Source organism: Rhea americana, unplaced genomic scaffold (assembly GCF_003343005.1).
Source record: "Rhea americana isolate MKP2758 unplaced genomic scaffold, rheAme1 scaffold_53, whole genome shotgun sequence".
NCBI classification, from domain to species: Eukaryota; Metazoa; Chordata; class Aves; order Rheiformes; family Rheidae; genus Rhea; species Rhea americana.
Window position 1 is genome coordinate 2,389,433 of NW_028186679.1, and position 20,500 is coordinate 2,409,932.

The 20,500-nt window shown below is 37.4% G+C and overlaps 1 protein-coding gene across 2 annotated transcripts in view; it reads left to right on the plus strand.

The window, feature by feature from the left end:
• The window catches only part of PRTFDC1 (phosphoribosyl transferase domain containing 1), a 47,843-nt gene extending 29,354 nt beyond the window's left edge, over positions 1-18,489 (plus strand). Inside the window, exons 5-9 of one of the 2 annotated variants that reach the window (XM_085318328.1) lie at positions 12,828-12,845; positions 14,229-14,311; positions 14,758-14,804; positions 16,465-16,541; positions 17,167-18,489. In XM_085318328.1, the coding sequence (XP_085174454.1) occupies positions 12,828-12,845; positions 14,229-14,311; positions 14,758-14,804; positions 16,465-16,541; positions 17,167-17,214 (273 nt within the window). In that variant the 3' untranslated portion in view covers positions 17,215-18,489. The other variant, XM_085318329.1, reaches the window with a different exon arrangement.
• Positions 18,490-20,500: the final 2,011 nt, after the last annotated feature.

Consider the following 20,500-nt stretch of genomic DNA (forward strand, 5'->3'; position numbering starts at 1 on the left):
CCAGGCAGACTTTGAATATCTCCAGAGAAGGAGACTCCACAACCTTTCTGGGCAACCTGTCCCAGTGCTCCGTCACTCTCACAGGGAAGAAATTCCCCCTCACGTTCAGGCGGAGCTTCCTGTGATTCAATTTCTGCCCATTGCCTCTTGTCCTGTCACACGGGGCAACTGAAAAGAGTTTGTCCCTGTCCCCTTGACACTCTCCCTTCAGATACTTCTACACATTGATAAGATCCCCCCTCAGTCTTCTCTTCCCCAGGCTGAAGAGGCCCAGCTCTCGCAGCTGTTCCTCATAGGGCAGATGCTCCAGCCCTCTGATCATCTTCGTAGCCCTACGCTGGACTCTCTCCAGTAGCTCCATGTCTGTCTTGTACTGGGGAGCCCAGAACTGGACACAGTACTCGAGATGAGGCCTCCCCAGGGCTGAGTAGAGGGGCAGGATCACCTCCCTCCACCTGCTGGCAACACTCTTCCTAATGTAGCCCAGGAGACCATTGGCCTTCCTGGCCACAAGGGACATTGCTGGCTCATGGTCAACTACTTGTCCGCCAAAACTCCCAGGTCCTTCTGCACGTAACTGCTTTCCAGCAGGTCAGCCCCTAGTGCACTAAGTGCATTAGTGGAAGATTTGCTGGTAGAATTCAACTTCTCTGCTTTTAAGCAAAATGGATACTTCTGCCTGCTTGAAATACCTGTTAATGAAGGCTTGTAATTGTGTCAAAATTTAATATGCCAAGTTAAAACCTATTAACGTAATGATCATGGAAGATATTTTCAAAAGTGCCTGCATGTACTCGGAATGTAAGTTCCATTAACTTTCTGTCAAGTTCCGAAGCATAAATGGCTAAAACACTTTTGAAAATTGCAGGCAAAAGATACGGAGATTTTGATCTTAACTGATATATATTAGGTAATAATACCTGGAACCTCAGCTATACTATGATCTTAGTGAACACTAAATAGAAAAAATAAGACTTTATTGTATTTCTTAACAATTACCTCTCTCCTTGTGGTACATTATATTGAAAAATAGGTTGCTGAGTAGCTTCATGAACATGCTGTTCTCTGGCAATGTTTCTTTCTGAGAAAGCTTTAAGAAAGCAAAACATTTAAAAAGCAAATTTAAAATAAACTGTTAATGATAATAGCTCTTCAGAAGGAAAAATATCTCTTTTGTATCTCTAGAACATACTTTTGTTTATAAAAATATTAAAAACTTAGGAAAAAATATATAACAACCTAGAGCATGAAAAAGATAAATATTCTGAGAGAAAGGAATTAGTATGCATACCCAAATTGTTACCTGGCAAAAATTATCCACAAATTCAAAATTCTCCGTGTATCGTGGAGAAGGTCATAGAGTTGAGACTCAAGATTTCCTTTGCATGAATCATTAATAAACGTACTTGGAGAATGAGTCCTGATGTAGCCTAAGACTCTAATGCTTTATAAGTATATTTTTCTATGCAGATGAAACAGAATAAAATTTGAAAATAGGGAGATAATTAATAACTATCCAGAAAACAAGAGGCAATGCAAGATGTTTATGGCAACCCATGCAGATAAGGTGAAACAACAAATAATATAACCTTGCTTGGTGTAAATACTGTAAGAATACACAGTACTGCACAATGCTGTAATAACTCATAACACATTTTAAAGTATTTGTAGCATCTAAACAAAAATATTTTAAAACCTCCTGAAATTTCAGTAGATCTAACTGAACCAGTGCTGTGAATTATCACTGCTGTTTACCTGTTTTACTTTTATGTATGTATATTTTGTCTTAATGTATTGTAGATAATGTGAAGTTTGTATTTTGGTTGAAGGGGAAGGAACAATTATTGTAATCGGATATCCAGACGCACGAGAAATACAGAATTCAGACAACATTAATTCCAAGAGCTGTGCAGCTGGCTACATTGTCCAAAGTCTCTACTGGCAGGAGTTATTCCTGTATTGTTCCATATGGAGTACGTCCTGTAACCTTTTAAAAAAACTCCTATACCATTTTGACTTGTTTCCTCACAAGTGAGACAAGTTAGACAAAATGACATACTTATAATTTGTATAGTTTTGTATTTACATACTTATTATATGTGTGTAATATATATTTAATTTAAAAATTACATAYATACAATTATTCAATTACAACTCTCTCTATATAACATAGAGTATGGACAAAATTAATTGTTCTTCTTTATTAGGTTAATATGAACTTTTAATGAAAACAAGGTAGCAACCTAGTTASTAAGGTGTAATTATGAATCTAATGCACTTTTATTAATATTCCAGCTGTAAGGATCATGCCAATTTTGTCCAAAACTTAGATCAATGTATAACTTCCTTCATGTAGAGTCATTCTTCATATTAAATCCATTTTGTTGACAGCCAGTGGTTTAGGTGTTATTGGAGAAGCATATACAGTARTAAATACTGATCAAGAGGAAGAGAAAGTGCATGTCTTGAATTCCTGTTCTTCATTGTACTAGTTTGAACATACTACCATTATTCTGGTTTTCTCCTAAAATGCCCAGTCAACTCATATCTAAAAGAGAGTTCAATCAGAGGAAGATACTCACCATTAAGTAGTCCTTACTTCCTTCTGGCAGAATATAGTGTTATAAAATCTCTAGACTTCTTTTATGTATCTGTAGCCTAAATTAATTTATCAGTTGTCTGTCATTTTCTTTCTTTTCCCTTTTGTCATATGGGAACACATTCCAGGGATGTACTTCAATCTCACTTTCTTTTCAATATTTGTGTCTCTTATTTCTTTTATTTTATTCAACCATTTTCTGTGCTTGTCATAAGTTAWAACAAGAGTACTGAGAACTGTTTCTTTGTAATCCTCCTAAATATGTTAGCATTTGAATATTTAATAAATGATCCATGGGGCAGCTGTGCAACATGGAGTTTTATTCTCTTGCAATAGTCTGCAATAGTCATGTCTCCCATTCGTCTTTGCATCTCAGTATACTCCTATCATATGTTCAGCCTTGCCTTTTTCATCTTTTCAGTGGTTGATAGGTTTTGTGCATCTCAAAGTATTCTGTCTTCTGTACCTCCACTTAACTGTCATCTTTAGTCATATTTATCTTTCTGCTTTTTTCTTAATTAGGTTTTATACTGCCTACTCCTGACAATTACCAACTTTAACTGTTTTTTCCACAGCAAAAGACGTTCTATTTTTTGTTCTTCCCTGAAGCTAATAACCTATCTTTGCAATTCCTTCTTAGCTAATCTGTTCTACTGTTACTTTTGATTGTTTACTCTTTTTGTTCTGGAGGAAGGAAAGTACAAAGAAAACTTTCCAGACTTCCCACCTTCTTTTTGATATGAGGTATGTTCACCCACTGTCTACCTGCTTTTATGTCATATGAATTCATAATTGTRTTGATTGCATTTATGTCAAAAATCCTCTTCCCACTCCAAATTATCAGACAATTACACTATGTCATCTAAGTAAGAGAATGGAGATGGTGATCCATTCATGCATTACCTTTAGACTGATTATGGTAATCTGCCCTACTTGTGCGCAACAGAAACGTTCTGTAAAAATGKCTGCAAGCAGAACATGTAGGTTCAGCATTTAACACAATGCTCTAGGAACAAAAAGTTAACAACAGCATATCATCGTTCCCTCCATTAGGTCACCCACTGCTGAGTTTTCAAGATACTGAGCTAGTCTGAACTGATTGTGATAGCTAGCATCTATGTACGTAGACTCTTAAAACACTAACCCATTTGCACTCATCAGCAGCCGACACTGACCAAATTCAGTGTCTCAAACAATAATATCTTTCAGAGAAGGTAGGTGGTCTTTCAGAAATRATATTAGCTGTGGATCAGCCCAGCAGAAACTATTAAAATCAGCCGTTTGGGACCTTTTCTAGAATCCAGTCGAAAGCTCCTACTTACATTTCTAATCTCTCAAAAGTCTTCCGTATTATTTTCTATCCTGATGAGGTGTGAGTATCTGTAGATTTTGTTCATGTGCATACTGTTAAATGATATCTGTTCTAACAGCAATCCTTGCAGTCTCTCTTAGACCACTTCACTAAAACTTGATGTATTACTGTTTAACCTTTGTTTGTTGATGATTCTTSAGCTGGATATCATGGCTTCTTCAAAGCTAATTTATATTAAGTTGTCATAAAATGTCTTGTTTAACCAGCAGGACCTGAGGTTCCCCAAACACAATGCTAAGAAAGCTAGGGCTGTATGTGTGATGAGCAAGTTAACAATTGGTTAACAATTCAGCTGGAGCAATCACCTTATCAAATTATGTACTCTGTTAAGATACAAACTACACATGAAAAGAAGATACTTTTAGAAATAATCTTACTTGAAAATGCAGATTTTTGAATGGAAATTGAACGTAAGAGAATCAAAATCTGAGATAGTGTGCCCTCCTCCAGAAAAAGAAATACATATAGGTAAGAAGGGGCTATATATTTATTTTATCTTTCGTATTTTTTATTGCCTTCACCTGCTTTTTTTTCCCAATATCTATGTATTCATTCATACTTTATAAGCTGGTATTACTAACAGTATGTTATATGTGTCCCCAAATAGTTTAAGAATAATTTCCTCRAAGAAGCAGAGAGGAAGGAATTCAGGACAGCAGTGGGGCCTTGTGGTAAAAGTATTTCTATCAGTCTCAATTTGCACGTATTTTCTCCACTCATAAGACCACAATTACTATCGTACCACATAGGATGAAGTGTTTGTCTAGGCTTGCATAATCTCTTCAACAGCAGCCAATTAGAATKTTATTAGGGAAAGGAAATGTGAGACAGAACAAGTATAAAGACTTCCTAAATACAAAGTTGTATCTGGACTGTCATTTTGAATAGATCCAATGCTAGAATTGTTATCTACATCTATCTCATCTCTTTGTAAATCCAGCTATGCCTTTAGTCCCACAAGATCTTACACCAATGAGTTGCACATTTAAATATCTGTGAAAAAGTTCTTTTGCTTTTTCTTTTTTTAAGATTACTACTTGCTTACCTTCTATGAGCTTTTCAAGACATAGGTAAATCTGCCTTTTTGAATTGCTTCTCAAAAATCTCTGCAAATCTTCCTCCATTAGAGTTCATTTTTCTATTTATTCTACAGTACAATTCTTTGGCCTGAGATAAACAAAGCTTTGTTTAGAGATTCCTATATTTTAAGATCAGAAGCCACTCTTAAAATCTTCTTATCTGAACTTTGGGGTAACTTGGAGCAAGGGATCCTACCTGATAATTTCTTCACTGTGCCTACAATTTCTCTTTTGAGCCATAGACTATTTTCAAGTCTTGCTTTAAAAATTTCAAACTTGCAGATCCTTCTATTGATCTGAATGGAATCAGCAAACTTCAGGCTAAGTATATGCTGGGAGTAATTCTTAATTTTAACCTGCTGCTGTAATCCGTTAGGCAATTTGGGAGAAAAAGATGATTGTCCTATGCAATCACCTTCCCCGCTACCAAAGAGGGAGATAAAAATGTTAAGAATTTCTCTGAGATAGAAAAAGAGAGCAAATTATCAGCTATGGAAAACTGATAAATGAGTTGAAGGCAGGCTCTGAGGAGAGATTGTAATGTGCCATAAAACCAGTGTCTTACTGAATCCATGATTTTTAGCACACACAATGGTTCTGAATTTTTGTTCACAGGATCAGCTGTTGAAGGTATTTTGTGGTCTCTTTGAGGATGTGGGCTGAGAGGTCAAAATTCTTTTCTGAAAAAAATTTCCTACTGGGAACTGGGCTGTTAATTAAATAAAAGATACTATTTCCTGCTACAAACCTTACTTCACTGTAGAGTGTTTCTTTCYAGGGCTCAAATCATTCTTCTTTCTCAGTTTTAAATTCTCCCTGCTTTTCTTAGCATTTTGTTTTAAATGTGTGTACGTAGTATCCTAYTGATTTTATACTAAGGCATTTAAGGAGAAAATAGCTTCTTTGTGTACCTACCTGATTTTCTTGCTTTACATGCAAGGGCTGTGTTTGTCCTGTTAGCTGTAGTGTTGTGTTAAGTATGGTTGCTTATTTGATTATTTGAGTAGAGTTGCTCCCCCTTTCTAAATGTACAGCTAAGCACTTCATGTTGTTAAAGTATTTATTATATGCTATGTGAATGCAGACAGCCTTTGCCTCAAATACTGAAATGCTTATTTCAAAGCATAGTAATTTTTCCTTTGAAATTAGCCTTTTAAATGAAATATGAAGTCCAAGTCCAGGAAAAAAAATGTTATTCTTTTCCAGGAAGGTGAAAAATAGTTTCCATAGCACTTATTACTGTCAGGCAGGAGGCACACATGATCTCATTACTATACTTGGTCTTGTTAGCTGACATTGTTCCATTTATTATTGACCTGTGGGAAGGTAAACAATAGAAATGTATTGACTCACTGCTTGAGTATTTTTCAGCTTATCACAAGATTTTTCTTGCATGTATTGTARTAACAACCCACATACTTCAGTGTGTAGGTTCATGTGGCTTTGAAAGGCAGTAGAGTACAGATGACTATTTCTCAAATTTTGCAGGTTTCAGTCCATTACTAAAGGTTTTTAAATCCACAGAGACATACATATTTATTACAGAAGTAAAAAGTGCATCCATGAAAGGAATTATGATATTCTCTAATTTATTTGTGTGTGTGTCTTTCATCACGTGACAAATGAATTCACATGGTATGCAAGAATTAGAAATGATTTTTTCTTTGTCTTACATACTACTAATATTGTCAAAAGCCTCCTGCTTTTTCCAGATGTCCCATGGCACGGTGTTATAAAGCATTTCTAATACTTCTAAAATAATACACGWGGGCAAATTTTATTTTTGTATAGATCTGTTTTACAATGTGAATATCATATATGCAGTGTCCATATGCAGAGAGTCAAATTGTGTGAACCCTGATCACTCAAAATGGGAGAATTTTAAGCTTCACAGCAGCCCACTCCCTCCTGCATTTGAAAGTTATAGTACAGAGTGCACCAGCCTCCTTCGTGTCAGCTATCTGGAAGGAACAGATGAAAACACAGGGTAAATCACAATCGTCCATACCCATCAGCTCCCAACCATTTCTATGATAAATCAGCAATGAAATCTTTGGCTCCTTTTTGCAACCACTCAGTATAAAAATGTGTTTCAATCTGCTTAAGGGTTTTTTATTTGCACTAGAAGAAATCTTTTCCAGGACATACTTCAAAAAGTTGACTGTTCACTCTGTGTCTCACTGTAAGATATACCAGAATCATGATTTGATTTCTGGACCTATTTCATAGCTGGTATTGGTGAAGGTGGCTTTACTTAGAAATTATACTGTCTTCAGTCTAGTCAGCTAAAGAGACTCGTATCAGTAAAGATTACTGTTTCCTATTCTCCAAGGTTCAAAAATAGAAGATACTGAGCACATGCTGGAAGGTGGGATTACTATTATTCTCATCTGATTTGCTACAGCTGTATCTGAAAGAACAAACCAGTCTTGATCTATATGGTAGAGGACCCCCAAACACATATGCTGGGAAGAAGACTTCTTCAGTGYCCTTGGCATGTCTCTTGACCAGCTATCAGGCATTGCGGTGTTACCAAAAGCTGATCAGTTTCACCAGTCTCCTGCCTGTCAACTTAGGTGAAGCCAAATAAGGTCCAGCCCATCTCTGTGACCTTTGCCAAGGTGTGCTAGATGCAGCCAGCTGTACCTTTAGGATGATAGTGACAATACTAATAACATACCAACCTGTTATATTCACTACATTCTTTTTTATCTTCTAGGCATCTGCTCAGTGATAAGCTACCCCATTTCAGCCAGCTGTAGTAAGATAAGCATCTGTAGCCAGATAAGCATCACCAATACCTTATCTTGGATACTCTGTGTTGAAACTTTTTTCCCCCCAATTTATTTTTCTGCTACTGTGTCTACTCCTTTTTCTCAAACCTCTCTATCAGTAGTCTACTTCAACAGGCTGTCTTCTGATAGTGGGAGCAATACAGTCAGTTTCCAAGAACATCAAGTAGTTCTAGAGGAGATAGTTTCTGGTACCAGAGGATGGCAAAATGGCAAACCATTCAGAATGGCAAACCATTTTGAGTGCCTTCATTCACAAGCAAAAGCTAACATTAGTCACAGTAACCCTGGCTAAYGGGTCACTCTCAAGTATCAGGCTGCCTGCTTATTTATATATATGAAATGTTTTCTTACTTAAATAGTTTACAGTGGCTTTTCTAGTACAAAGTCCTTATTCCCAGGCTTTCTGTAAAGCACAAGGAATCTTACTTATGTTTTGGAAATAATGAGAATGTACATAATACAAAAGAGAATATCTGTGTTTCCTGAGCTAGACTGATTAAAGGGACTATCAAACGACCAAATCTCCCATGTGACAATTCCCATTTACAACTCTTTGACTCCCTGAATCTGAGAAGGAAGTGACAAGACCACAGAGTGCCAACAGAATGTCAGTCATCAAACGTCAGGCTGCACCAAGGTCCTTCCTTCTCAAGTTAATTAATCAATACTAGATCTTATCCTTCCGTTGAAGCCTTGTGCATGTGACTGCCACTCTTATGATCAGACAGATCCTTCAGTGATGTCTGGCTCCACATTCAATTTTTTCCTTCAAGTCATTTGTAATAAGGAAATGCAGACTAGATTGAATTTCTGTTAGATGGATGTATAACTAGTTGGAAAGCTGTTTTCAAGAAAATTAATTACGCTTCACTGTCAGACTGGAGGGATCCATTAAAGGATATTCTTCAGGGACTATGTAATATTTCATTGATGATTTAAAAGATGGAATTAGCATTTCACACTAATGTTACCACCTGGAACAATACTACAAGGTAGGATTACGATTTTAAGAATTATTTTAAGAATTTGGCTCAAAGCACATAATGCTTTGAATAAATTTGGCATGTAATGACAATAAAGATGAATACAAACTTCTGTGTTTATATAGAAGTAATCCTTTGCATAAACATGAAGTGAGGAAAGACTGATTAAGCAACAGTTCTGGACTGGAGATGACAGGTGGATCACAAGTTCGACAGAATACCTTTATAAAAGAGGGAAGCATTGTATTAGAATATAGAAAAAGGAGGATTATTTGTAAGGCATACAGAGTAGTTCTTTTATTCTTCTCAGCACTGGAAAAAGCTTCTCTGTAGTCTGGGGCATCAAAATTGTAGAAGGATTCTGGCCAATTGGACAGATTCCATAGCAGAACAAGAAAAAGATCAGAAATCTAGGAATGTAACTTGTGAGCAATCATTGAATGAATAAGGGTTGTTTAATCTGAAAACGAGAAAGCTGAGGAAATATATCTGTCTTCAAATATGGAAGAACCTAAAAAGAGAAGAAAATAAGTTTTTTCTATATCCTCTGCAAAACAAGTTCAGGTCAAATATCAACAGAAACTTTCTAACTGTATTTTTGCTCTTAGATAATGAGGCACTGAAACACATTGCCTGAGGAAGTTGACGTCCTCATCAGGTTCAAAAACAGGTAAATCAGATATCTGCCAGGAATAGCTTAAGTCAATTCTTTGGGCCAGGAGAATAGTCTTAATGACTGTTCAAAGTCTCTCTTCAGTCCCATTTTTATTAATGTGTAATTTTTTTTTCTCACTAGTTAATTAGTAAGGTCTATCTCTCTCAGTTAGTTGTAACCCTAATTGCATGGTCAGGGAGGCTGCTGTCGCCATATTCCATCTAATTTTGTGTTTTGTGCTTGAGAGTAAATGAGAAAATCTGTATTTCTGTTCATGATAGGATAACTGAAGCAGTTTTGGCAGCAAAATCCATCTTTGTCAACGAAATGTCCCAGTATTATACTTTTCTCTCAACCTGTCATGAGGGCATTGACAGGCCTTATTGTCCCTGCCCAGCTCCCCTGCGTCCCCCCGAGCCTCCCCTATCACTACCCAGGCTCAGATCCCCATTTCAGCGCAGCCCAGGGCTGTCAGTCCTGCCCTGCGATGCCATAGTAATGCTGAGCTCCTGCCCTGCCCTGGCCCTGTCCTGGCCCTTGACCAGCCATGGAGCCCACCAGTCTGGACCCTGACCTGTGGGCTGACTCCTGTCTCATCACTGTGGACTTGCCTGGTGATCACTGGGCTATGTCTGACCCTGGTTATGGTTGCTGGAACTGATCCTGACTCTGGCCTGTGGATTGACCTCCACTTGACCTCAGACCTGCCTCACCACAAACTTGCCTGATGATCTGGACTCTTGGCTGAACCTAGCTACCATCTCTGGGTCTGCTCTGCTCACCTCACTTGAGTACTATGAGGCTGGGCCCTGGCTGGAGAGGTCCTTAGCCTGCCAGTCATGTTATTACACTCAGCTGCCAGCTCCCCTTGGGGAGCAAACAGCCCTTGCTACACCCTGACACAATCTGCTAATGTAGGATTCTGTGGCTCTCTGCCGTGTCAGTTATGGTGTGTCCCATCTCAAGCTATAGTTGCTGGATAGATCTTTTCACTAGAAGACATCTGCTTTTCCTCTGTGAGGAAACTTCTTGTCAGGATTGTGAAGAACACCAAGAATTGCACTAAGCTGGCAGAACRGGTAAGGATGTTAGGGTTGCGTTGTTGGGTTATCCTTTCCTACTGGATGACAGTCCCAGTCATTCTGGGTTATTTGCTGTAACTTAAGGTGTTCTTCTCCTTAGTTCTAGTGAGTTTTTTCCACAGCAACCTGTAGCTCTCTGCACATCTGTGGATTGTTCTGTATGTTTTATAGATATATACACACACACATACATATAAAACATTTTAAATATAAGTATATGATGTCTGTGTATATGTAAATAAATATATATATATATATACACACATACATATAAATACCCTCATATATAGATATATATAAAAATCACCAGCTGTGCAAGTTCCTCAGGAGGATCGTTAAACCGTTACTCCTGCACATAATCTTCAGGTGTCCACTGATTGGATCTAGTGATCCACTCAGATCCAGATGTCCTGGCCTCATCTTTGAAAGTGTTTTTCCTGGTTATGATTCCATCCAGGAAGTGAGATGGTATCCAGACCCTTTTGGCTGGCTCCTCTGACTTGTTTCTTTTAAGACAGTGTGTGTCTGTAAGCATGTTGTAGGCTTCTCCTGAGCATGGTTTTGGTCTTTCATTTTAACTAGAGAATTAACAAATTTCCATTCTTTTTTGAAGGAGGAAGTTTCTAGATGCAGGACATCTTTAGATTTTGGTTGTTGAAAGGCCTTGACTCTTTGCCTATACAGGATTAGGTCTCCCGGATCCCAAAGTTGTTTGTGTCAGCAGTTGAGAAGTTGAAAGTCAGGCATGGCAAGCTGGATAACCGCTAGTGAAACCTGTTATGAAAGCACCAAAAAGAAACTACCCTCCAAGATTAGTGCACGTTCTATCAGAGATCACTCTAAATTAGTGGCTTTCTGGAGGGATATCTCCATTGCTGACGTCTGCTGAACTACTACGGGAGTTCCTTCCACACCTTTACCAAGTGTTTTGCCATTTCAGAGCATTGACGAATAATACAGTATGTGGTAACATGTTTCTTTAGTGGTTGCCATGTTTCTCCACCAAGCACTGTGATTGTTAGGAGGAACTTCAGTATGAATATACTTATGGATAACTTATGAATATACTCATGGATAACCCATCTTAGTTATTTCTACTTTGAAGATTAAAAAAAATAGATAACAGTTAATGAAACTCTCAAAGGTATGTTGTTTATGTGCACTGTCACTTTACACCCTCCTTCTCCGTATTATTTGAGTCTTTCCCAGAATTCTCAACTTTGGGATTGTGTGATTGCAGAGAAAGTTAGATGAGCTCTGCATTATGTATGCAGCAAAGCCAATAAGCTTGATAAAAAGGAAGTGCAGTGTAAGCTAGTCCAGTGAGTACTGCATGGATGTGAAACTATCAGTCACAAGGTTTTCAGGACGCACTCACAATGTGAACATGCATGTATATATATATATTTAGAGAGAGAGAGAGAGAGAGGGATATGTGTGAGATAACTTTCCTTTTGCTGTTGTTGATTCCATCTCAGAAAGGAGGTCTTCATGCATGACTGTAATAGAGAGCACTATCCTTTTGCATGTGCATATGATAGTGTCCACTAATAAACAGATTCTTATTGCTTCTGGTAAGAATATTACTTCTTATTATTGGTTTTAATAGAAGAGCAGAAATCATCTAAGATACTGTGCTGCCTGGAACAGTGATGAACCATTTCAGCAAAACATCAGCTTGTGTGATTGTGCAGGCATAAGGCTTGACATCACTGCTCTTACCTTGACCACTCCCTTTCTTTTCAAGTAATACTAATGATTTCAGCAGCATTATTTGAAGAGAAGAGGATGCTTTGCAGTCTGAGGATGGGTGCTACAAGTTGGCCCATAATTCTTTATTCTGTGAGGGTTCTAGGGGAAAAAAGGGAACATATTTCAGAGTAAAAATATTATTGTTAAAGTCTCATATTAGCATAGGGAATAGTATTTGAATAAACTGAATAGACTGTTGAGTACGGTGTTGAGACACTTGCAGTCACATTGGAATAAAGTGCARTTTATCCCATTTGGATTTCTTCTGTCTGATTGTATCATCTGTAGCTATATCCATTCTTGCACAAGGCCAAGTCAGAGCTCCTGACTGCAGGTGTTACATTTCTGTCTGGTTCTTATTCAGAGCACATAAATCAAACAGAAGCTCCTTGTATCCTAGCCAATTGTACATATGAGCATAGATATATTTATCTTCATTTTACTTGTTGTTTCTTTTAGTTTGTGAATATTGTGTAACCATATTTCCTTTTGTTTGTTTGTTTGTTTCAGAATGTTCTAATTGTGGAGGTAAGGAGGCCACTTCTATCATATTGTACTTTGATAATAAAGTCACATAGTAAAGTCATGATTGTGTATTTAGTTTCTAAAACAGACTGGATTACAGCTGTGTTTCCTGAACTGGGAGGCAGTGAAGTAGATAAAGAGTTGATTTACTTAATGACCTCTCAGTCTTCTTGCATTTGCACGATGAATCAAACTGCATTGGTGAGGCTCTAATTTGTACTCTAACCTTCATTACTGCATCACCTGATTTGTTCTTTTTATGGCTTCATGAGYAGCCATTCTGCAAGTTGTCCTGTTCCTTGGAGGGCAGTGAATCAACTGCAGCAATGCCCTAAACTTCTCAGTTGCATGACTTTGAAATAGTAGCATAGTCCTGCACATCCTTTACAACTTCAGTATTGTTTACACGCTGGACCAGACTGTCAATCTTTCAAGTTTCCTGACTGCTGCTTGTCAGCACTGCGTCCTGCAGTATCCCCTGCTGCAGTAACATCACGGATAAGTTGCTGATGTAAATCAACAGYATTCAGTTGTAGAGAAGCAAAAAAGAATGTGTCACCTCTCTGGCGCTGCAAAATTTCTCTTAATTAGTGTAGGTGATTCTCTTCAAAAGTGGTAGAAAAGAAACTGAGATGTTTAAAGGGCATGTCAGGATGTGCCTGGCATTTCAGGCCCAATCTACCTGTGTGAGAAAGCAACAGCAAGAGGGACAGTGTAATGAGGGAAATCTATAGATATTGGAATGTCTTTCCATAGCAGAGGAAAAAAATCAACAGCCACAGAAATCAGCCACTGTAATAATTGCTAGGAGCTCCTTATTTGTTAACACTAATTGCTGTGACAGGAATAAAAAATGTCTGCAGCAAAGTCTGTTAAAGCTATTTGATAGCTGAGGAATAGAGGTAAGATTTTGCTAATGGAAATTACATGTCTGTAAAGTTCATGAACAACAGCTGCTCTCCATGTGATGCTCAGTTGGGTAGGCATATATTTTTTATCTCATTTAGATCAGGTTGAGTGCAGCAGATCTAGAGAAAATTCCTTTTTGCTGGAATAATAAAACAACAAATAGGTCAGATTTGCTTTGAGATGCGCAGCTGTAGTCTTGAACGTAATGTGAAAAGTCTGATACCTGCATACTAGAAACATAACTATTTTCAAGAGGAAGTAGACAGTGCTTTAGCTGTTTATTTTCTGAGTAGAAAGTGATTGCTTCAAAAAACATGAGCACAGTCCTAACCTTTTTCAGAYGTGGCTCACAATACACTGAGAGAAATAATATCATTTCCACAGAATAAGAATGTGGAAGTGCTTAGTTGTCATCCAGATTTCCTCTTTTTGGCTTTGCTTTGTTTTTTACTTACTGTATTTTTCATGTTTTGTAAGGATATTGTTGGAACTGGAAGGACTATGAAGGTTCTGCTTGATAATATTGAAAAATACAAGCCAAAAATGATTAAAGTGGCAAGGTGAGTAAAACAACCACAAAACTTAGTAATTAACTAGCAGACTGAAACAAAAGGCTAGTCTAGCAGAAAATATTTTCCCATGCAGATTTACCTTCCAAGATCCTGCTTTAATCCTGCGCTGCAGTATCACAGAGGGAGCTCAGCAGAGAAAGCTGCCAAAGTCCCTGAGACCTGAGACAAGGCAGAGGAGAGGAGAAGAATGGAAATGACTTTGTGTTGTCCTGCAGTGGCAGTGACACCTCCAGCCATGCCAAGAGTGGCACGGATGGCATTTGAGGGGGAATGCACTCATCTCTTCCCTGCCATCAGCACGTTGTTGGAAGGAGAAGCAGAAAGAGAAAAGTGATTCATATGGCTCAGAAGTTTTTTGACAAAGGGAATAGTTTTTTATGCATGTTATTCAGATAAATATCCAAATTGACTTTTTTTGCCATTTTTAATTACAGTTTGCTGGTGAAAAGAACATCTCGGCCTGATGGGTACAGACCAGATTGTAAGTGGTATTGTGAAAATCTTCTTTATATCACAGTTACCATTCTATCACTTGCCTTTCATACCATTTTAGTAACACCTAGAAACATTATAAAATTTCAATTGTCAGTGGGATTATAGGATGCAATGGAATGATTTCAATAATGGTGTTTTGGAAATCCCGGCCATGATCATTATAGTCTGATGTTTTCTGCAGAATGCCAACTTTATAAGAAAGTTATGAGAAAGTTAAATTTTATCCATGACAGGTGAGTTTTTTGTCTTCTGTCTCTGAAAAACTGTAAGGAAAAGAAAGTCTTTCTCTTCCCTTCCTCATTAGCTCTCTTTGAATGAGCTGCAGGATTCCATCTAAACATAACCAGTACTGGTTATCTGAGCTGGCGAGGGGGATAGAAGGAGAGAGACAGATGAATACTAGGAGGAAACATGAAAGGATCTGGGATTTAAGAGAGAGAGAAACTTCTRTGAAGCAGAAGTAATTTAGTGCTGGGCCAGTTTTAGCCCAGTAATCTAAACTGTGACCCAATCATCTCCATGTGCAACTTTTTTTATATATTTTTTTTAATATTTGGAATTTAATCCAGTAAGTTAAAGTACCTATTTTATTAGGTTTACTAATGTTAAACATATTTAAAAATGCAATAAAATTACTGCATGAATGAAAGCTTAATATTTTTATGTAATAATTCATAAAATGAAACAGGTATTATCCACTTTCTCATCTATTTCAACTGGGACAAATTTTACAGAACATCGGAGGCCAGTCTTGTAAATCACCAAGAATGCTGTGTCAGTTCCTCATTTTCCTGAATTTGCAATTCCGAAATGTCTCTTACCCACAGATTTTTAATACACAAATAAAATCCTCCCTTGAATATCTACAAATTTTTTTATGCTGACCTAGTTTTGTGTTTGTAAGGATGTATTTTTTTCTGGTTCCATAGTGAACAATTTGGAAAGGGTCTAATTCTTTTTTATAGTGCTGATGCTGCACCAGGCTTCACACTGAAAAAGAGATGTGCTTATGCTTAGCTTGAAGTGTGTGATTGCATGACTGAACTACGTATGTGCATGAGTCTTCATATGATTAGGGCTTTAGTTTGCTCAGCATCTGAGACATTTTGGTAGTATAATATGCATAACAGTTTTGCAACTCTCAGAAGAGAATATATAAGCCTTTGTGTAGTTCTGCAAGTTATTACTTAATTAAAATTATATTTTGTTTCATCAGTAGTGTGATACTGGCTGGCTGTCATCACATACACACCAGCAAAGCTGAAGGCCAACCTAGGCAGAACTTTTTTGCCCTGATTTTGGCTTCCTTCTGCAGTATCAGAGAGGCCTCTCTACAGCTAGTTCCAGCTGGAATCACAGAGGCAAGATTCAGGGCTCAGATGTGCTGTGCTCCACACAGTTGTACACCACCTCCTCCTAACTCTCAACTGACTGTTCCCATGCCTGTCCCCAACAGTCTATGAGCAGAATTCATGCATAGAGCCACTGCTAACCTCAGCTGGCTGTTTAAGAGGCAAAAGAAACATAACCTAAATTGACTGTGTATATCTATAGCTTTCTGGTCAGAGAACCAACACATGAATTGAAGAATTGTATAATAGCTGCCTACTTTGTATTGATGATGTTTGTTATTTTTTTCAATACAGATTATGGATTTGAAATTCCAGATTTATTTGTGGTAGGTTATGCCTTAGACTACAATGAGCACTTCAGAGATCTAAATGTAAGTGTTTTTACAAAATCATTGTTTTACTTTTGGGGGGGGTCTTAAAGAGCCTGTGATTTCCCTCCCCACTGGGGTCTTCCTTTCAGTGAGTACAGACCTCCCAGAAAAGCCTCTAATAACCCAAGGAGTCATTGCCCAGCATTGTGCATGATTCCTCCCAACAGCTTCCAATCTCTCCCCGCTAAGAGCAGAAATTGTCACCTCTGCCACGCTTCCATCATCTGTGAGCCTGGGACTTTGCAGCTCCACCATTCCTGGGTGGAACTGTGGGCTGGGGGGGCAGCAGGAGAAAGTGCACCATAGCTACAGCTCAGACAGCTTAGGCCTTTTACTGCTCTGTCATCTATCCCTTTTCGCAGTGAGACAATGATGGAGAAAAGGTTCAAGCCTCACCAATGCTTCCTGTGGTACTCCCGGGGGTGGAGTTCAAAGCTGGGAATTACAAATGGAAAAACTCTCTATAGCTAGACAGTGAAATCAGAATTCAATTCCAGGCCTCTGGAGAGAAAAGGGATAATTACAAGATCACTGGGTTGGTCAAACAAATGTATTTCAGAACAATTCGTTAATAATTAATAACATAATCAATTATGCTGCTGCAATCAGTGTTATATTTTTTCAGCACATATGTGTTATCAATGATCATGGCAAAGCAAAATACAGAGTCTAACGCCATAACATCCTCACATGAAGATTTGTAAATTCAGTGAACAAGAATTTTGACTACACTCCTTCAAGCATCACTCAGAAGAGCAGTTCAACTGATCACTGTTTCTTTCAACACAGTATAGTAAGGGGAATAAGGACTCTAGAATGCTGCCTAGTGTCTATACAGAAGTGAGAGTTCCTATGTAAAATCTGGAGGGCTTTTAAAGTCATTACTTCTTTAAAGTACAAAAATTGCCCTATAATATGCCTTGCAACTAATACTTTGTCTGCCTCAAGTTTCATTATGAATAGATCTTTCCTTCATTCAGTCCATCATTCTAAATCAGCCATTACTACAATTAATGTACTTTGCTGTGTTGCATAAGATTGCTCAGAAGTGCCATTCTGTGTCTTAAGGTTGGTTTTATTTTACAGAATTTTGTTAACTTCTRTGTCACTTTATTCTTGGTCAAATCTGCTGTTGCTATACTCAAAACATTATTTTGATTTAATTCTTCAATTAGAAAGTTTCTACTGAAGTGGTATGTTATATGGTAGTACATCTCTGGTAGGCCATTCTCACCTGTTACAAGCAGAAATTTTAACTCTCAAAGTACATTGATTGAGACTGCTGATACAAAATGAACCTTTACAAGATATTCTCGATCTGAACTTTGAAGAGTTGTGCTTTTGGTCTGTCATGTAGGCATAGATCTACTCAACTGTGCTTAATATACTGAATTTTAATCAGGAGAAAACAATAGCAGACAAGCGCCTTTTATTTCTATAGGAAACAAACAAGTTGAAAAATTAACATAATGTTCTCCTGTGCATATTTCCTTAATTAAACCCTGTTAAGCACAGAAGTTTAATGTTAGTCAGACAGTTATTCAATTATAATTTGATTTTCATCAGATGTCTGAGATGAGACTTTTTGCAACCGTTTATCTTCTTTAGGAAAACAGATCTATCAATGTTGGAGAATACTAGTATTAAAACAAAGTAAAAAGTGCATAGCAAAACATAGAAAACAATTTAACATATGAATGTTGTAGACTCTAGAGATTCCTTCCTTTCCTTATCCATTGTGTTTCAAGAAATTTGTTAACTTACTGGTTGTATTAATTTTGAAAATTTTAATTCTGTACTGTATGCGACTGTTCTCAACAACTTTCTGAGGGAAGCAAATGCAAAGTAAGTAGCTAGAACATTAATAGCTTTGTTCTGAACTGTAAGAGGCATATTGTTATTAGGCTTCAGTTTTCTTTAAACTAATAAAGAAACAATAAGAACACTTGTTACATTGCACAGTTGTTTATAATTATTTTCCTGCTTCATCATATTTTGCACATCCTGTAAAAGCTCTTTAAAAATATGCATCTAACTGGTAATCTAAACATACCTTATGTATGTATCCTGTGGCTCTATTTTTATTTGGATAAATTCCATCATGTTAATGGCATGAAATAGAATTACTGTGATTGCTAGAGAAATATTTTAGTCCTTTCTTGTTTATTCTTTTAACCCCTATTTTTAAAGATCTCTGCTGAAAATGTTTTCAGTCTTAGAATATCCTTCTTCTGTTTTGGAGAAGAAAACATACCCATAGTGCTACGAAGATGATCAGAGGGCTGGAGCACCTGCCCTACGAGGAACGGCTGCGAGAGCTGGGCCTCTTCAGCCTGGGGAAGAGAAGACTGAGGGGNGAAGATGATCAGAGGGCTGGAGCACCTGCCCTGTGAGGAACGGCTGCGAGAGCTGGGCCTGTTCAGCCTGGGGAAGAGAAGACTGAGGGGGGATCTTATCAATGTGTACAAGTACCTGAAGGGAGGGTGTCAAGGGGACGGGGACAAACTCTCTTCAGTTGTCCCGTGTGACAAGACAAGAGGCAACGGGCCGAAATTTGGCACAGGAAGTTCTGCCTGAACGCGAGGGGGAATTTCTTCACTGTGAGAGTATCATCAGTATAACTGTGTGAACAGATGAGGCTACATATATTTCTTGGATTAATAATGGTTTTAGTTTCTTCAGGGTGCTCAGATTATTTTTAAAAAAATCATATTTTTCCATAGCTGTCTCCTGGTTTAATAATAATGTTGATTCCGTTGGTCACAATGTACTTTAATTTAAAGGCCAGTAAACATTTTCTCGGTTGCAGTTGCACCCTATGACTCATAAAGTGGTTGCACTTTTTAAAAAATCAGTTCAACAACATCTATTACATAAGARGAGAGGATGTTCTTTACAATCAGCTATTTTTTTGGACATGGTGTTTATGTGTTTGGCAGGCATCCATTTTTATCTCCGTTTTTCTTCTCATGCATGCTAACACCAGCATCCTTTCCCCACCCGTTGAATACAACATAACATGCCACTAGTTTGGTTTTAAACCTACATTAATGTTTATCAGTCATTAGGTTTTAAACGTCATTCAGTTCATTCATGCTTACGTCAGGTCCAAGTTCAAAATGTCTGAAAGAGGTTTTCTTGAGAGTAAGCAAAAGTAGGAAATATAATTCCTGCAACTTGGTTAACTGCAAATCATTTAGGATTTCATGTTACTAAGTATAGATATGGTCTGAATATCTAGCAGTTTTTACTTGAAATAATTTAAAAGGTCTGTAATTAAAATATTTTTTCCTATACAATTTCTGCTGTAGTATTGTTGCATTTACAGTGAATTGAACAAAAGTAGAAAAATCATACCTGTTTTTTTAATTGCTTATTTAGTGTTATTTCCAATATATTATGTGTATTCTGAAAATTTTATGATTGATTTTATMTAATGTAAAATCCTAACATTTACCAAAAAATACAGTATCAATTGTATGTGATGTTCATTTGTAGTACAGTAAGTTTCTGATCTGTGGAGTGGTCTGCACTGTATATGCAGCACAAGCTTAACTTGGAGATATACTTCTGAAATGAGTCATCATTGCTGCTCTGTGATGAGAATGACATTTATTCCAATAGAAATATTGGGGTTTTAAATTTTAATATTTCTTTAGATTGAAGAAGATAAAGGCCAAATCAGCTTCTTTGCATATGTTTKCATTTTGATTTTCTCCAGATAAAATGGCAGTGAAAACCTCTACTTTAATCAAACTTGGTATGCACAAAGACTGTAATTGATTCTAGCCACCTAGGATACTTTAATTTTTGGTTTCAGTTAAAAATAAGAGAATCACAAGAGAAAAAAACAGGATAACATAGCAAGAGTTAAAGGAATTGGTCTGTTTTCTAAAACCATCAATTTAGGAACACCTTTCCTTTAAAAATGTCTTCCAAAATTGAAACCTTGATATTCT